This window comes from Pipra filicauda, unplaced genomic scaffold (genome assembly GCF_003945595.2).
Source record: "Pipra filicauda isolate LSUMZ 115617 unplaced genomic scaffold, ASM394559v2 scaffold205_size1947385_pilon, whole genome shotgun sequence".
NCBI classification, from domain to species: domain Eukaryota; kingdom Metazoa; phylum Chordata; class Aves; order Passeriformes; family Pipridae; genus Pipra; species Pipra filicauda.
In genome coordinates this window covers 1,120,300-1,138,257 of record NW_024104316.1, presented here as the reverse complement: position 1 = coordinate 1,138,257, position 17,958 = coordinate 1,120,300, and the positions used below count along the sequence as shown (strand labels likewise).

The window sequence follows — 17,958 nt, the reverse complement described above, 5'->3', positions numbered from 1 at the left end:
GATGTCTCCTACATGGTCTCTGTGTCTACAAGGATCTCAGGAACTTTAATCTTTGTCAAGAAACAAATCCTTTGTAGTACTGCCCAAGCTGCAAGGGAACTGCCACAGAGCAGCCCATGACAGCAAAGGGAATCTGTTTAAATAAACAGCTCCAGCCGTGTGTAGGCTCAAATATCTGCCAGGAACAGCAGAGCCAGAGTAGAGAGGCAAGAGGACCAGCAGAGACTGAGCCATCTAACATGACACTGGGCCCTGTTCAGCAATTAAGAAACAATGCCAACACAAGGAGCCCCAGTTCTGCAAGTGAAAACAGCAGCAGAGATTCCAGAACAGAGGAAAAAGACCTTTCTCTCATCCAGTCCTAAACCATGATCCTTTCAAACAGGGAGGAAAAAATCCCAGCTGAAACATCTTCCAAAACTGTGAGAGGTTTCTAGTTCTTCTCAAACCCCTTTCACCAAAGGTACTTATTCACACTTTCACTGTTATTCGAACACTGATCAAAAGGCCAGAAAAAGAATTTATTGTATAATAAGGCTGCATTAGGTAAATACTGAAGGTCATCTGAAGAGAGGATGGGGAGATATTACAGCTGTATCAGTAGCTCTGAATTTATCTGCTAGAAAGTACTGAGGGATGAAGACTAGACACAGCTTCAAGAAAGATGATGGTACTAAACACATTTATTATTACACAATCCCTCTTCTACTCCAACAGTCATGAGATGAGGGATAAAGGTAGAGATGGTGTAACAAGAGGTTACCAAAACAGCCAAAACACTCGTTTGTTTGTTCTGAAATAGAAACTGAAAATAGAAACTGAAAAACCATTCATAAATAAAGCTGTCAAGGGAGAAGTTCACAGTTTTCCAATCCAAGAAGAAGCTGCATTTCCAAAGAAATCAAGTATTTTTCACCATATTTTTTTTAATTTAAGCAGCTGAGGGAAGATGAACAGCACTGATGGAGCAATCCAAAGACTGAAACAGTTACAGAAGTGCCTCAGGAGACAGGCAGAGCTGGAAACAGCAGGACGCTACCTGAGGAAGCTTTCTTGCAGCTTTCTGCACAATCTCTTACCACTTTTGCTAACAAAGCCAGCTATTTGGAAGCAAAAAAACAGAGTTCCCCACATATAAGTGAACTCCTCACCTCCCAAAACAGGTACCAATGTGGACAGGCTAGAATAGAGGGGTATCATCAACAGGAGCTCAGAAAGCACCAGCATAAACAGCCATTCCTTTATTATTATTCTTTAGAAAGAGAATTAGATACTTTCTTCAACGTTTCCTAGACTGAAGTTTCAGTTTTCTGGCTTCCTGCTCCAAGTGGAAGCCCATAGCCAGACTTAACTGGCAGAGTCTGAAGCCAGGGCTGACAGGAATGCCTGTGCAGAGGGGAGAGTGCCCAGATACCCCCCAGTCAATCTCAGTGACCACTCTACAGAAGTCCTCTGTACTTCTACAGTGAGTGGGAATTCAAATGGAAATAACTCTTGAACAGAAAGGTTTGCACAGAGCTTCTCTGTTTTTAAATGCTAAACAGACTCTTCCCAACCCAACACACTGATACAGCACATTACAGGACTAAGCATTCGCCCTGATTTGTGAAATTCAAAACAACCTCCCTCTACTAAGACTCAGGCAGAGGGAAATCCCACAGATACCTGCTCACTGAAGGCCAGTGCACACGCTCCACTGCCCATGCCCCGCCTGCTCACTGAGCAAGGGTTCAGCCCAGCACTACTGAGCAGCAAAGCTCCTCTGATCAGGCCCCCCAGCACAGACCAAACATCACGGCAGTCACCTCTGCAAAATTCCTTGCTCCAAAGCATCATGACACAGTTTCCCACAGGAACAAGCGGGATCTATTCTTGCAGCCTGGCCACACTGTGCATTTCCCTTCACCTCCATACACAGCTGCCAGAGTTCCTCCAGCTTCTTCCTGAGTTAGCTCTGCAGCAGCTCTTTATTCAGCCCCTGCTCCCTCTGCTCCCACTGCTGTCTGGGACAGAAAGATTTCCCAGCTACCCAGTACTCTGAAAAGGAAGAGGGGGGGAAAAGTCCTGCAGAATGTAACTGCAAGGCAGAGGACAAGCTTCCACCAGTTTACCAGGTGGGTCCAGGCAGAGCAATGGACACGCTCCCAGTGCTGGAGGGAAAACTAACCTGAAAGCACCAAAAGCTGTCCTTTAGCACTGAATTCCAGTCGTGCATTCATTCTGCATAGATGGTAAAGTGGAAGAAGGATTTCCTCAGACTGACAGATCCTGACCCAGGAACCTCTGCTCCCCAGGATCAGTCTTCACTCCCCAGGAGCCTCTCTAGGTTTAACAGATTCGGATCCTGCACTGCAGCAGGAAAGGACTCTGCATTAGGGTATCTGATCTGTGCTTAACCACTGTGAAGCAGTGCTTCCAACTGCTGGGTCAAGAGGAAAACAACCCTTGGGAATTTAACAAGCAACACTGGACTTCAGCATTTAACAGATTCTATCACATTATCAAACAGGCTCTTGAGCTCCAGACAGTCTGCCACAGGTAAGACACTGAGATGTGTCAGGGATTTCAGAAAGGACCTCAAGGAGATGACCTGCTCTGTGACCTTAGAAGCATAACATACAGTCTGTGGTTCTGCAGCCACTGGCCAGCAAACCCTGCTGCACTCTGGAACACTTAGCCTGCCTCACTGCAGGTTACACTCAGTTTTCTGTATTACTCTATCCTTGTTTCAGAGCAGAGGAGAATATTGCCATGGGATCACGGAGCAAATGCTGAAGATCTCCAAAAGGCTCAGAGGAGCCAGGGATTACTCCTTGCCATAATCAGATAATAAGTTCCCCAAAGGGGTCTCCTTTAAGGAGTCTTCAGAAGAGTCAGCATAAGATTCAAAAAACCATAAGCAGAGTAATCAGCCTCTGTCAGTCACTGTTACCTGAAGCACACACTGAGGTCCAGCAATCTGTCTTGCAGCACATTAATCTCTGTTAACTAACTGCTGCACCACCCTGATAAGGAGGTGCTCAGAGCCAAACAGCCATCACAGCAGGATATTTCAGAGGCACTGCAAAAAGCTTCCCCCCTCCCTCATTTTAGGGAGGAAACTTCAGGTTAAAATGGCATTATTACCATGCTTCTATGAGAGTGGGGACAGCCAGAATATGTTGCTGATTTCCAAGTCATCCCACTAAGACCACCATGCAATTTACATGGGCAATGAAACCCTGAAAAGCTTTAAGCAAGCCCACTGCCATGTGGGCACGGCATAAAAGAGAACATACTTGTTTGTTACCTCTGCAGAACTGAGCAGGGCACCAGATTACTCCTTCACCACAGAGAATGAGGACGCTGATAGAGCTCACAGCTCCACCCAGCCCAGGAAGCAGGAGGACAGACCTCTGACTCAGACCCAACTCTCAGATGTGGCACTGAAGCACATAAACCACAGACATCAGCTTCATTACAACATTGCCCTGTTCCAGTTTGCAGAGTTTGAGTCCTAAGAGACCTAAGCTCTGATTTAAGAGGAACACCTGCTTAAACAAGATTAGTCATCACTACAACCCAGCAGCTCCCTGGCTTTCCAAAAGAGCAGACAGTTTCTATCTGGGAGCGGGGGCAACACAACCCACTGGCTTTCCAAGTGACTGATATGAAAGCCTTTGACCTGAAGCAATATAGAGTTACAGCACGTCCGATTCCAATCAATCACCAACAGCTACATCAACAGCTGCATGTGCTTTTCCACCTGGCATGGCAAGCAGCGTCCTTCCCTTCCCAAGGCAGCAGGCAGAGCCCTCTCTTCCTCCCTTCTCCATAGTGGGCAAAAATCCCTGCACATCTCACACAGCCCCTCAGTGCAGGGGACATCTCCAAGCAGGATAATTCCTCACAGTATTTAGACTTGGGTACAGGTTCTTCTCAGCACCGAGATGAAAGCAAATTTTCAGGGATGGGGAGAAGTGTTCTCCCCTAACTCAGACTTGCTTTGGGTTTTTTCGCTTCATCTGCAGCCTGGTAAGGCCAGGTCATCCTCCTAAAGCAGGGCTGGGCACGTAACTCCACCTCCCAAAGCCAACTGGAAGCCAGGTGCCAGATGGAGACAAAAGCAGCAGATGGAGATGTCCCATCCAAGCACACAAGCCAGCCAGTGTTGCTCTGCCCAAGCTCAAGGCTCACCTGCAATATGCTGAACGCCTTGAAGAGAGCAGGAACCGGGGAACAGCGACGAGCATCCACAAGAACAGTTAGACCCAAAGCCTGACACTCTGGTCTGCAAGGACAAACATAAAAAGGTCACCTTTGTCACCAATGAAAATCAACAAGATTATGGAAACAGAACACATTGTCATGGCAGGGTGAAAAAAACCAGCACATTATGGCTTTGTGAGGACAGGGAACTAACTGGCCACCTTCTCCTAACCAATATATATATGGAAACCACCACTGGATTGCTCAGTTCTTACCTCTGCTACGGGATTTTGTGATTTCCACCCAACTTCCCATTTCTCCAATTCCTAGAATACATGTCACTGATAGCAAAGGTGTCGATACCCACTCTGGATAATCCACACAGGAAAACCAGTCCTTCCTAATTGTGTTCAGGGACAAGCTTTGTTTTAGCCTCACTGCTTCACAAGAGCAGCCAGTCTGGAACTGACCCAAAGCCTGTCTTGCCCAGAATCAGATTTGAAGGGAGAAGCATAAGAAACAAAAGCATGAGTAGCAGAAGCTTTCTCATGGGTTAAGCCTGCTCCCTTTACCAATGGTTTAAAGCCTTCAAAAAAAATCATTATCAGAGAGTTAGCTTTACCTCTTACTATTTAATCATCTAAAAGGGAAACAAAGTGATGAGCAGTGGAGGAAGAGTCTGTCATAGTAAAAGGAAGAGCAGCTGCAGCAAACTCCAGCCTGCAGACTCCAAAATAAATTTTCAGACAGACATCAAGGCAGATTTTCTCAACCCTTGCAGATCCTCCCTCCCTCTCAGCCTGGAGGCCTGGCCCTAAAATATCATGTCACAACTCTACCACGGAGCTGCTGCATGACTGCCCCGTCATAGCTCCCAAGTCCCATCTTCTGAGCTAATGAAGGATAGCAAGAATGGCTTGGATTCACAGCAACACATGAAAACATTCAGTACATAACCAGTTCTATCACACCATGTGCACAAGGCACATATAGGCAGAGTGCTTGCTGAACACAAGCCTGTTCACCCTAGCAGGAGATCCCCACCTGTTCTGGGACTGTCTGGACCAGGTTCCTAAGCCAATAAAGTCACAGAATCACAGAATATTCTGAGTTGGAAGGGACACACAGGGATCATCGAGTCCAGCTCTTAAGGGAATGGCCCATAAAGGGATCAAACCCACAACCTTGGTGTTATTAGCACCATGGTCTAACCAATCAAGCTAATCTCAAGTCAACCCCTTCCACTGGCTGCTCCAATTCCCACCTCCCCAAAAGGCAAAGCAGGGAGGGCAGCAGCTGTGCCCCCCCAGGGTCACACACCTGGGGATGCTGTGCAGGTACAGGAGCAGGCGCACAAGCTCAGTGGTGTTGCAGTGGGGGTTCAGCCAGGCCGTGTTCCTCGTCGTTATTATGGCCACTGCACGCCCCGATTTATCTCTCGTACCTGTAAGGGAAAGTCACACAAGGAGTTCAACAGAGCCTGGCTGCAGTTGTGTATGCCTCATATTCTCCTACCAGCACCCCATCACCTGCCTGGCAACCCTCCACAGAACTCAATACAGTATATGCTGCAGATGGCAGGAGGCTATAAACAAACTTCCAAAGTACCCAACTGCTGCCCCAGAGCGAAGTAGCTGAGCTCTGCTTGTCTTTGTCTCATGGCAGTGTCAAATTTGGACTGCTCTCTTCTACCCAAGCACACGCTCTTCATCAATATGGCTGAAGTTGGCTAACGATAACCCAATTTTGTGAGAAAAGCAAGAACCTCGTGAACTCAAGACAAAAGAATCTCACCTTCCCATTGTGTCAGATAAGAGAACACACACTACATAACGAGAGTGGGCACACAGGCTGAGCCCAGCACGTAACCAGACATCTCCTCCTGGGAGCAAGGCCCTGGAGCAGGAGCCCAGAGCTCCTCCTCGGAGGTGGCAGAGCGGCCAGCCCAGGAGCACACCCCTGCCTGCCTACAGCTCTGGCAAGGGCACAGTCAGTGCCAGGCTTTCATTAGTTTCAGAGCTTGCTCAGAGAATAGATAAGGCACAGAATGGGCAACACAGCTGAGCTGTGATATGTTGGGGAAAGAGAAACTCCTCTGCTTCAGTCAGCCAGGAAGCACAATTCCTCTCTGCCCCCCACTGTACAAAAGCCCAAAGACACAGCTCATCACAGGAGGAGAAGGACATACCAGTGCTGGTTCTGGAATTACATCCAGCCTCCTCTCCAGATGCAGAGGTAAAGAGTAGGTGGGCCACTTTGGAGACCCAGAGCTGCCTCTGCCACTCAGAAGCAGGCAGTGTCTCTGGAGTGAGGCTGCTCAAGTGACAGCACTCACACGGGTCAGGGGCAAGGTAAGTGATTTGGAGACCAGCAGGGACAACATGTCTATTGTGTGAAAAGTAATTCATAGGAACAGGAGCCATTTCCTGTCATACAAATTGTATGAGAAAGAGTCAGGAGGGAAAATCCCAAGCACAAGAGAAAACCAGAGGCTTAGAGAAAGCTGTGTCTTTCTGTCTCTCCTGAACTATATTGCTACCACAGAAGATACTGTCCTGCATCACCTCTCTCCCCATCCCAGGGACAAGCATGAAAGCTGACAGGTAAAACAGACACAGATGGACAGACCCACGCATGGAAAACTGCCCTGGAGTGATCTCAGTCTGTCACTAGGATGTGATTTGAGTAAGGGCCACAGGCACAGATGGGTATCATTTCAAAGCAGGGCCTTCTCCCTCCCAGGGACCAAAACAGTGACACAGGCTTTCTCCTGCTAACAAAAATCTTTCATCATCTGTGTGATTCAGGAGAACTTTTATTATTCTGAAATACTGTGGCCTGGACCCTGCATACTCAAAGAGATGGAAAGAAATTAGAAAAAGCTTATTAATATACCCTCTTTCATAAGATAAGGGGATCATCACAAAATGAAATTTAAAAAAAGCAAAGCACTCAATTACTGGAAAAATGGCTCAATAACCAGTCTCAGTAAAAACTTTTTAACTCTGAAGAAACATCTTTTGTCCATCAGGGAGGCTGGGCCTCACCAGAGCTAGACTAAACCTTGAATTTCCATATAGTAGTCTGGGAATTGCCTGACCAGGTCAAAAAAGCAACCACAGCCACCAGGGCTAGGTCTCCAACACTGGCACAATCAAGATCATTCAAGAGCAGAATGCAGAATTGAAACCATCCTGAAAGTTTCAGCTAACTCCATCAGCTACTAGTTTATTAATTAGCTCTTGTTCACTATTCATTATAAAAGTTACTCTTTCTGATGTAATTATTGTATCATTACCAATGACTAACATAAAACATTAAACTGAGTGGTGAGTGTGTTCCCTTAGGTGTGAGGATTGCCCACAGCAGCAGAGATGACTATTTGACAGGCATCTCAAGTACACAGAGCTAAAAATCACTCTCTTAATCTGTTTAGTCATCCCCTTCCCTTTACACATCTGAGGTCAAAATTGGTCTTGCAGCCCTAGCACCGAGTGGGAGATCCCTGTGCTGCCTTTCTGCTCTCCTTCCCGACTCCTTCACCTTGCACAGGTCTGCCTGACCTCTGCTCTGCTCTGCCCAACTCGCACGTGGCTCCTGAGCTGATCAAATGCAAGTATCCTCCTGCTCCACAGTGGACAACCCTCTCGCTGGCTATGGAAGGACAAAAGCCCACAGGGGCTCCTTACACAGATGCTGCCAAATGCTGTTTCTCACTGGAGAGGTAGATCTCACTCCCTCTGCTTTACTTCATGTTTGGTTGAACACAAAGACGTCTTGTGTGGGCCCTGCCCACCAAGTGATCCTGGCTGCTCTGTCCAACAGCCTCAGCTTTGTTCACCCCTCTGTCAATATTTGTCCCATGCAGAAGTTTTATCTGCAGCCATTTGATACTTGCTGCTGTAACAGATGCAAACACTGAATAACGTTTGACCTACAACTTGATCTTGGCAGAACAATTCTGGGGAGTCCTCCCTCGGTAGCTACTTTTGTCATCTGCTATTTAGCTACACTATCGTTCATCCCACACACTGCTCACCCACACTTCACTGGGATATTCCTTTCAACACTGTGTGTCATGAAAACAAATGTTTTCTAAAAATCTATTATATCCAGGTAGTTACATTTAATCAACCAAACTTCTAATTACCAAGAATAAAACTGGTTTTCAAGAGCCCTGTCACACAGCATCTTCTACACACCTATCCTTTAATTATCTACCAAGAGAATCAAGTTCCTATTGTTCTGACCAGGTCTGATGTCAGGCCCACCAGCCCATTATTAGGTGCACCCTCACTCTTCTCTTTTTGAACTCCTGGTATGAGCCCACAGATTTGGCATTTCTGACTCATATGTGCTTGGTTAACATTTTGAGACTCCTGGGAGCAAATTAACATTACTTTCATGGGAGGGAAGTTCCACTTCCTGTCCTGCCCATTCTGAACCTTTAGAGGATTCAAGAAGTGTTGCTTCTGGAGAAGTTTGGGGTGAAAGAAATGGAACTGGCACCACGTCTCCAGCGCTGCAAACAGAGGCTTATCTCCCTTACCCTCCTACAAGCCACATTTCCCAGCATTCTGGCCCAGCTACTCACCAGGCAGGTAGGCAACTCCACTCCTGAGCACTTCTGGGTTCACATCCTTGACTATGGTAGGTGCAAAGTGACCACCCCAGGCAGTTCCAGAAGTCGGGGATGTAGGGGGAGTAATTGGTGTTGAAGTTTCCTCCGGGGCACTGACTTTACTCGCTGGTTTCAACACATCTGTGCCAGCTGCTTCTTTTCCCAGCTCTGTCCCTTCTGACACCATCCCTGTAAGACAAGCAGCAAACAGAAGCTCAAGCAGAGTTCCACCCAAAAGGTCCCATGAAAGTTTGAGATGGGGGAGGGACGTGTCCCCAGCCCCAGAACTCTGCAGCTCCTTCAGTCCTCGGGCCAGCCGCAGGCGTGTTCCAGAACCGGTTATAGCATCAATACTGCTGTAATTCTAACAAAATAAACCAAGTTATTGTGAAGTTTGTGAAGTACAAAAGCTCGATTCAGATCAGGATTACTGTAGTCAAAGCCATTTTTAAAGGTAACATATCAAGCAGTACATGTCTGCTCACAGCCTGGAAGTCTGGCATGGTGCAAGTCCCTGGCTGAGCTCCAGCAGCCTGAGCCTGCTGAAGTGATAAACCAGCTTCTGACAGGGAGGGCAACTCCATCACAGCACAATTACTCCCCCAACACCACTTTCAGATTAGTTCCTGAAAATATGAAGTCAACCTGAGGCTGACAAATCAGCTGGAAATTAGCCAAAGAGACCTTGTTCTGCTCGTCCAGACTTTTTTAATTAACAGTTAATGTGAAAGTCAGAAACCTATTTTAAAGCACTGAAGAACAGGATGATTACACCAATCAGCTCCTGCTCGAGAACTACAGAGAATGCTTCCTTTGTCTGAGACCTCAGCTCTAAAGTACGAGTTATCAGAATAGGTTAATTCTAAAATTAAATATTCTGGCTACTACATGGAAACTAAGGCTGGTTTTATCACATTTTAATTTTCATGCAAAATTATCTGGACAGAAGAAAAAAGCATCTACCCTCTGTGTAAGAAGTATTATTCCCCATTTCTGAACACCAGAAGAATTAGAAGCCAACAGTATGCCTTCAATAATACATCTTTAGCATCCTAAGTACCCAGCTTGGCTATCCCAGTGTTTGCAGAAAGCTGTAATAAAGAAAAGGCTATATATACTGCACTGATACTTCAGTATCTACTAACACAAATATCAACCTTTCTTCAGGAAAATAAGAGTGGAGTATTTATTTGCTTGCTATGAAGTCAGACATTTTAATTGCTACTTAAAATTGACTTCAACCATCCTACCTTCCTGCTGCATCAACAATGCTGCCACTTGACTCAGTTTATTTACTAACAGATTCCAATACTTCATTAAAGAGCAGGACCAGGAACAAAGCAGTCCTTGAAGTGGCTTTCAATACAAGTTTTAGCAGTGAAGGAGATTTACAGGTTGAGGCTTAGCCTGAACTGCTTTCAAAATTGCTAGAGTGGGTGAGAGAAGTGCCCTGAGCAGCATGGCTCATCCACCCCACAGTGGGGGGGACTGGGAGGGGCTCAGGGCTCTGCCCCATCAAGGCCATGATGGAGTAGCTGCTTGTTCCTCTTTGTAACACCCCTCTAGAGGAGCATCCCTGGCACCGAGTTTGGCATCTGCTGCATTTGGCCACTAAGCTGCTAGGATGGCCTCAGGGCTCTGCCCAGTTCTGGGCCACACCAGAGCTCCACTGTCCCCCTAGGGCTACCTCAGCCTCCACTTCCCAGTGGTGCAAGAGGTCACTCACTTGAGACAACGCTGCAGATCTTCCTGAAGCAGCATTTTAGAGGGGCACTGATCTCCCACAGACAAGGTTTCTTGAGCATCACAGAGTCATGTAAGTCATGCCCAAAGCTTTCACATTATGGGCTGATAGATTTTCTAGGAGAACATAGAATCACCTTAGCAAGGAGCTGTAAGGCCTGGCAATAAGCAGAACCACGCAGCTTGTAGTAAAAGAATCTGTATTAAATGACAAAAGCCTGCAAAGAGGATCAAAAGGTGGCATTTAAGAGGACAAGAAAGGGAATATGGATAGCAATGTTCCACATATATATCCATGTATATTCCACAAATGTACATGACAACCCTGCCTTGGATATCTCTTCGGAATGAGGCAGCAGCTCCCAAAAGCTAGAAGAGAAAAGCATTTTGCTCAGCCCACCGAGCACAGTCCCGGTACTGGGACAGCCCTAGGGAAACCTCACTGGAGCTGTGCAGCCTCCAAACTGTGTCCATCTTGCCCAGCTGAACCTCTTCCCTAAGCTGCTGGGGCCCAGCTCAGATCTGCAGACGCCACCTCTTTGGAAGAGGCCTCAGCACACTGTTTGTTATTTGCAAGCCGGGGCGGAGGCACTTACTGAAGCGGAAATTGGAGAAGGCGGAGGATTACATCTAAAAGCAAATTGAGAACAGGGACAGCTGAATTTGCCGTGTTTGCAGGTTCCACCTCTCCCCGAGGTTAAGGAAGTGGCAGAGGAGGATTTGCTTGTGTGCATTTCAAAGAGACATTAGCATTTTTCCTGCAAACTGCCCGGGCACCAGAATCATCTGTGCTAACATCACACAGGAACTGGGAGCAGGAACGGAACGCCCTAACAGGTGCTGCTGAATATGCCCCACTGTGGCTTTTCAGCCTGTTTCTTGAATATCAAGATACTTTCCACCCACGAAATAGAGGAATTCTTTCCAGAGCTGCAAAGTTTCAAAATTCGCTTTCACTTAGATGTTAGTCATTAGGAAAAAAACAGCAGTCACATTATCTGTGAATGGAACCAGTGTAAATTTAAAGCCACCAACTCAAAACAGTTCACATTTGACTCTCAGTTAGACTTCATTTTATTTATATCTAAGTCTTTCTACATAAGACTATATTTGTGCAGAAAACAAGCCCACTGGGAGTGGAATGAAAGGGAGAGAGTTAAGGGACAAGGAAAACAGCAGACACAGCAAACTCGGATGCCCTAGTTCTGCATGGGTACTTTGACATAATCTACAATATCTGCTGTAAGAAGCAAGATCCTCCACCTCACACAGAGCAAACTGTGCCTCTGCCCACTGCTGCCGAGGTGTGAACTGCAGATCTGAATTGACCCAGTACAGCTTCAGCTTTGTTGTTATTTATAGTTTAGGCAAGATACCCACAGTTTCCAATCATAGTAGCAAAATGACCCCAACAAGACACAGTTACAGAGAATTTAACTCATCTACACAGTAACTGGCTGGAAAAGTCCATTTGTAGGACATTTGTTTCACATTGTAATTTTATCTCTGAATTATCTTATTAGTATATCTCTGAGGGTTTAATGGGGCTAGATAAGGGGATGGCTTGTTTGGATCTCAAAGCAATCAAAGGTAATTGAATGGATTAAGCTTTTTATAGTGCCAGCTACAGTGTTTAACATACTCCCAGCATTAACAGATATTTGAGCTCCCCTTTGCCTTAAAGAGTTTGTTTCTTTAGTTTGGTTGGTTTTCCTGGTGATTTAAGTTTCCTTTTGCCTTAAGAAACACTGAGATAACAGGGCAGGTTTTTTTCTAAACTGCAATGCCCAAGTTTAACACCAACAGACTTGAGCCATGAATGTCACCTATTTCAGCCAAATCCCCAGAATCGTTTATATTGTCTTTCATTAAAAACAAACTCCACATGCACCCCAGAGGGGTCCAACATAGCTGAAATCTCCAGCACCAGCCAAGACTCACTCTCTGAAGCAGTGAGAACATCACACTTATCTCCTAACAAGCTGGACCTGGCTAATTTTAGACAGAAGAGATGGGAACAATGAACAAGCAGCCACTGGAATCATGAGCAAAGTGTCCACCCAGCACTCAACACAGACTAGGTTTTCCGAGGCTCAGTCCTGAGCAAACATGAAGTCAAGCCAGGTTCAGCTTGGTCAGGAATGGATACCCACAGAACGGTTATTTCCTGGCATACATCCCCCAAGAGCCTCAGATAGGCAAAAGGGGATCTCTTTTTCTTCTGGTCCTGGTGGTAGATGCTCACAGACGTACACTTCAGAAATAGCAACTTTTGAGCTGACCCCTCCATTTCACAGAAGAGAAATGCTCGTCACTCCAAAAGTATCAGAAATGCCTGGCAACCATGGGCTTGCCTAACTATGGGATTATTTTGGTGCAGATGTTAATGAAATTTTATTTTAATCAATGGACACTAATCTAGCTCCATTAGGAGGTTGCTAAGACATCAGGTAAAATGTGACTTTTGGACACTTGAGAAAGCAGTTGTGTGTGCAGCCAAATGGAGCTGTGCTGCAGCACCGAGGGAGGCTCTTGGCCACACAATTTGGGAACAGTGCAAGCATTACACTGGCAGCACATCCCAAGACAACCAGCTCTGGATCTGTTGGCCCACAGGGTCAGACACGGTCTGGCAGCGTGGGTCTGTACCACCAACCGTTTCAAGAGTCCTCAATCCAACATTTCAAGCTGGATGATTTTCCTAGCCAGGGGTCTCAGGGAATGAGAGCTGTGGAACTGGAATGGCACGTTTCACCCGCCCCCGCCACACACACGCTCCTCAGGGTGATCTGCATATCTCACTGCAGCTTTCCAGACTCAGCAGAGCCGGGCAAAGCCCACACCGTGTCCCTGCGGTTACACACTGCCTGGTATAGTCTGGTGCAAAAGGCAGGCACCTGGATTGCCCCCTCAACTCCTTCTGAGGGAGCACAGGCATCAGGAAATCTGGGAAAATACCTGCTTGAACATTTGGTCTGAGCTGAAGTTAGATGCTTAATTTCTCTCTGATCTCCCACTCCAGTTAAACAGCTCTTACTTGAAACATAATCAAGCTGAAGAAAGCACGCCGGAGGGGAAGGGAGGGAAGAAGGGGGGAATCCCTCAACTCTGCAGTTTGCTGCCTAAATCAGTTACCAGCACACAAATTAGTTGATCTTCAGGTTGATCTTACACAGCTAGTATTTTACTGAGGCATCCACTGCTGCTTCCTCTTGCCACAATCATCTTTCTAAAGCCAGTTTTCAACTACGAAAGACTTATGCAGTTAGACATTCTCACCTCACACACTGCTATTGTGTGCATCCTTAATGTGCACATCATGAATGTAACAGGCAGAGGTCACCAGCAATCAGATCAACTGAAATTAAAAGTCTCTTACACTGGAACTTTGTAAATTTGCAAAGAATTATTAGACAAAGTACCACAATAAACCCACCTGTGAAGAGAAAGCTAAATTTCCCACCACAAACATGACAATTTAATCACTTCCCTGTGCTATTACCCCAAAGCCTCCCAGCAGACATACTTATCAAATCCTGCTTGGTAAGTAGTACTCAAGCAGTACTCCTTGAGGACTCTGCTATCAATCCACGTTATCAAACAAACATCCAATAATTGTACCTTTAGGAGATGATGTCCCAGAAGCTGCCTCTGGGTGGGACTGCAGAGCACTGGGCTCTGTATGTCCCTCAGCAGGTCCTGAGGACAGTGGTCCAACCTCCAGTTCCTCTTCAATGGATTCCAGTGTTTTTGAGGCTACGGTCTTTGGCTTTTCCCCATAAGAAAAACTTCCCTGGTTCTCCTCCCTTCCCGGCGAGTCCTGCACTGCAACACACTCTGTGTTCAGCACAGAGCTCTCTTCACTTTCACGGCCCTGGTTTTCCACCAGTCTTTGTGGTTCCTCAGACTTCTCTCCAGAACTCTGGGTTTTGAATTGACTTGAGTCTTCTGTTTGTGGATCAGGGTCCAAAGAGTCACTGTTATTTAATTGTTCTGTCATCTGACCCCCCTCTGACAGAGCAGTTTGAAGTAGTATGGATTCTTCAGCCTCCTTATGCTCTTGCTTTTCACCATCTGACAGAGGTTCATCTGTAGAAGCTTTGACAGAACAGTGACTATGACTAGTTTGGTTTTCATTTGCTGTCAAAACCTCTTTAATCTCTCTGACTTCTTCTCGGCTATCCCTTCTTCCCACCTCAAATTCACCTGCTTCTCTTTGCTTCTTTTCTGGAGAATTTAATGGAGAACTGAGATTTGCTTCTGTATCGCTGCAGCAAGAACCTACATCTGCCACATTCTCTGAAGGAGAGCCTCTCCCCACACATACATCTGAACTCTCTGGCAATGCAGTGGCCTGAACTGGCACAACACTTTCACTGACATTCTGGCACGAGACATCAGAACCTTCCCTCAGTGTGCAGCGTGGTCCCAAAGGCCCTGGGACAGACACAGGAGAGGCGTCCACCTCTGCTGGTTCACTTTGACCCTCTTCAGCAGCAGTAGCATTCAGAATTGTTTCTGGGCTCTGCTCAGATGTTTCAACAGCAGCATTTCTGCCGGGTCCATCACTTTCTCCCTCTGTGTTTCCCGGAGCACCAGGTGTTTGTGCTTTGCAGCCGACACCATCTCCAGCACACGCGTCGCTGTAGCTGCACAGTGCATAGCGCCAATCCAGCGAGTGTTCACTGCCCGGCTCCTGCTCTGCAGATGAGCCTTCTGTGCTGCAAGCACGAGACTCAGACACAGGAAAATTACTCCCCATGTTTCCAGGACCAACTGATATCAGCTGACCTTCTGGAGACAGTTCTCCATGTGCCATCATTTTGCTGCTTTCTAACGGAATGACATTTTTGAGAACTTCTCTAGGAGTGCTCAGAGTGTCCATTTGACAGTGCTCCTTCTGCATAAGTGCTGACTGAATTAAGTTCTTGGAGTAGGTGCTGTCTTGTATGACAAGAAACCTGTGCTTGCCTTTAGACTCATTCACTCGTGCTCTGGGCTGAGTTAGATAATTTAAAGCCAGCGATTGGGTTAAAGAGCCTGTTTGTGACCCAAACCTGGGCAGCGAAACTTCTGCCAGCTCAACGTACTCCCCTTCAAGGTCACTTGTCAAGTTCTCTTGAGGCACAGGACTGGTACAGACACCATTGACAAGAGCCCCACTTAACTGTGGAGCTGTGCTGCTAATGACCAGGTTGTCTCGATTTGTATGTTGTTCCTGCAGATACTGAGAGCCCAGGTCTGGTGAACTGTGCTCAGTGGGGAGGCACAAAATGGAACGCTCCTCTGTTATTTCTGGAGAGATGATACTGTTTTCAATTATTTTTGGTTTGTTTATAAACTCAGGATTAACCACTTTATCCCAGGGGATACGAAATATTTTATCATCAGTGGTTAGTAAACAATTTTCCAGTGCTATACCCATCCGCTCTCCATTGAACGTACTCAGCCATTCCAGAGTAAAAATAGAGGTATATGAAACTTCTGGAATCACCACTTCCTCTACATTATGCTTGTCTTTTGCCAAACATTTCAATACAATTCGTGGAGACTTCTTCTCATGGGGGACCACCTGCAGGTAGAAGTCACCAGGCTCCAAGACTCGCCAGTCAATGGAAGCCAGCTGGATTACAATCTTCTCGTGGATACACAGGGGCCAGCCCGCGTGGCGGAACAGCAACCCGCAGTACTGAGCCTAGGGAGACAAGAGAAAGTGTTTTCAGCATCAGGAACAGATCTCAGCTCAAGCTTTTCAATCAGAGATCAATAAAACAGTTGAATTTAGGGTCTCTGGTTATTGGTGTAGGGGAGTTTTTCATACCGAGGCCTTCTCTTTAAAAAGCAGAAACAAGAAGAGCTACCGACACAAACCATATAAGCAAGACAGGGGGACAAGTTACACTGGGAGGCTGCAACCTTCCAGGAATTGGAAGGAGACACTGCAATGACAAAGCAGGACAAAGGAGGCAGCAAATGAGGAAAGGACAGCAGAGCCACAGAGAAAGAAGGCAACAAGTCCCATCAGCAAGCTGTGAGGAACTACATTTAACATACAAGCAACTTCCTCATTCCCACAACACAGCAGCGCTCAGGCCAGTCCCCAGACAAATCCCAATCAAGCAAAAGAACTGAAGTTTCACGGCTGAACTGACTTGACTCAATTATTTACAGCTTTATCACAACTTCAAAAAATAATTTCAGTGCTTTGAACTTGATTCTGTTTGGGTAAGATTTAAATTAAGCCATGATATAAGCTATCAGTTCTACAATTAATTTCATCTTTCTCTGTACGACAAGGGTTTAGATTCAATTAATTAAACTACTTTGCCACAGAGAAACTACAGAACTGGAAGGAACTTCCTGGATCCTCTCACACCTTGAAACAAGAGGTACTGGCATAAAAGCATTACCTTCGGCCCAGCCAGGTTTCTAATTCTCACTGCACCTGATGCAAAGTTGCTCAGAGTCTTGGAAGCCCAAATCATCCTTCAGATTCAACAATTCCTCCTCCTCAACCCTGGAGCTTATTTTCTGGATGCATTCCCATTGCTTAGACTCACTAAGCCGTGTCACATCACCTCAGCACATCCACCTCAATCATCTCCTGGGCCTGCCTGAAGCGTCTCCTCCGTGATGCCTTTTTTTCTTAAAAACACCTTTCTTTGTTCCACTCGTTCGTTGTGCAAAGCATTGCAAAACACCGTCTGTAACGGCACCAGCACCACCCAACTGTGCTAGAAGCATCTCTTACAGCTGAGTTCCCACCTGCCATGCCCCTGCACCAACCCAGTCACCCGTTAGTTTTCCTCTTCAAGCTGAGGAACCCCGTTTCACAACAGAAGTTCTGCCTGTGGAGGCACATGCCTGCCCTCCCAGTCTACCGCTACAAAATTTTAAGCACAAAGTTCTAGAGCTCATCTCGTGCAACGCATTTCTCACCTTCCTCTTCCCAGGTTATTGTTTGATGGCTCCCAGGCTGGTTTCACCACAAACATGTCATATACATACTCTTACTTTTTTATGCCAAGGTCGTGGATGAGAAGCCACGAGTGTGTCATGACTCCTGCCTCCAACTCAGTTTTCCCTGCAGTACAAACACCCTCCCCTGCACCAGTTTGTTCCCCATCTCGCAATACTTGCCTAAACCTCGATCCCTTTGACACAGTTATTATGACTCCATAATAAATCCTTTATGCAAGAGATTAGACAATGAAATTTATCTCTCTACAGAGAGAGGGCTTATGAAAAAGGCTGGTACCTGGCATGGAGCAAACCACATGAAAACATTACCCAGTTTTTAATGGGTCAGTTAATTCAGTCCTTGCTCAGTGCATGTTGTTGTACACTCAGCTTGTTCTCTGTATTTTGTTACTAGCCCTGACTTAACAGATTCAATAAAATCCCTG

General features: G+C 46.3%; 1 protein-coding gene across 7 annotated transcripts in view; it reads right to left on the bottom strand.

Moving 5' to 3' along the window:
* The window catches only part of PLEKHG4 (pleckstrin homology and RhoGEF domain containing G4), a 91,303-nt gene that overhangs the window by 47,409 nt on the left and 25,936 nt on the right, over window positions 1-17,958 (bottom strand). For 6 of the 7 annotated variants that reach the window (XM_039380843.1, XM_039380845.1, XM_039380842.1 and 3 more), the window contains 4 exons: window positions 14,174-16,247; window positions 8,783-8,998; window positions 5,509-5,632; window positions 4,177-4,270 (listed from right to left, as the gene is read on the bottom strand). In XM_039380843.1, the coding sequence (XP_039236777.1) occupies window positions 4,177-4,270; window positions 5,509-5,632; window positions 8,783-8,998; window positions 14,174-16,247 (2,508 nt within the window). Of the gene's footprint in view, window positions 1-4,176; window positions 4,271-5,508; window positions 5,633-8,782; window positions 8,999-14,173; window positions 16,248-17,566; window positions 17,585-17,958 lie in introns of those variants that run through there. The other variant, XM_039380847.1, reaches the window with a different exon arrangement.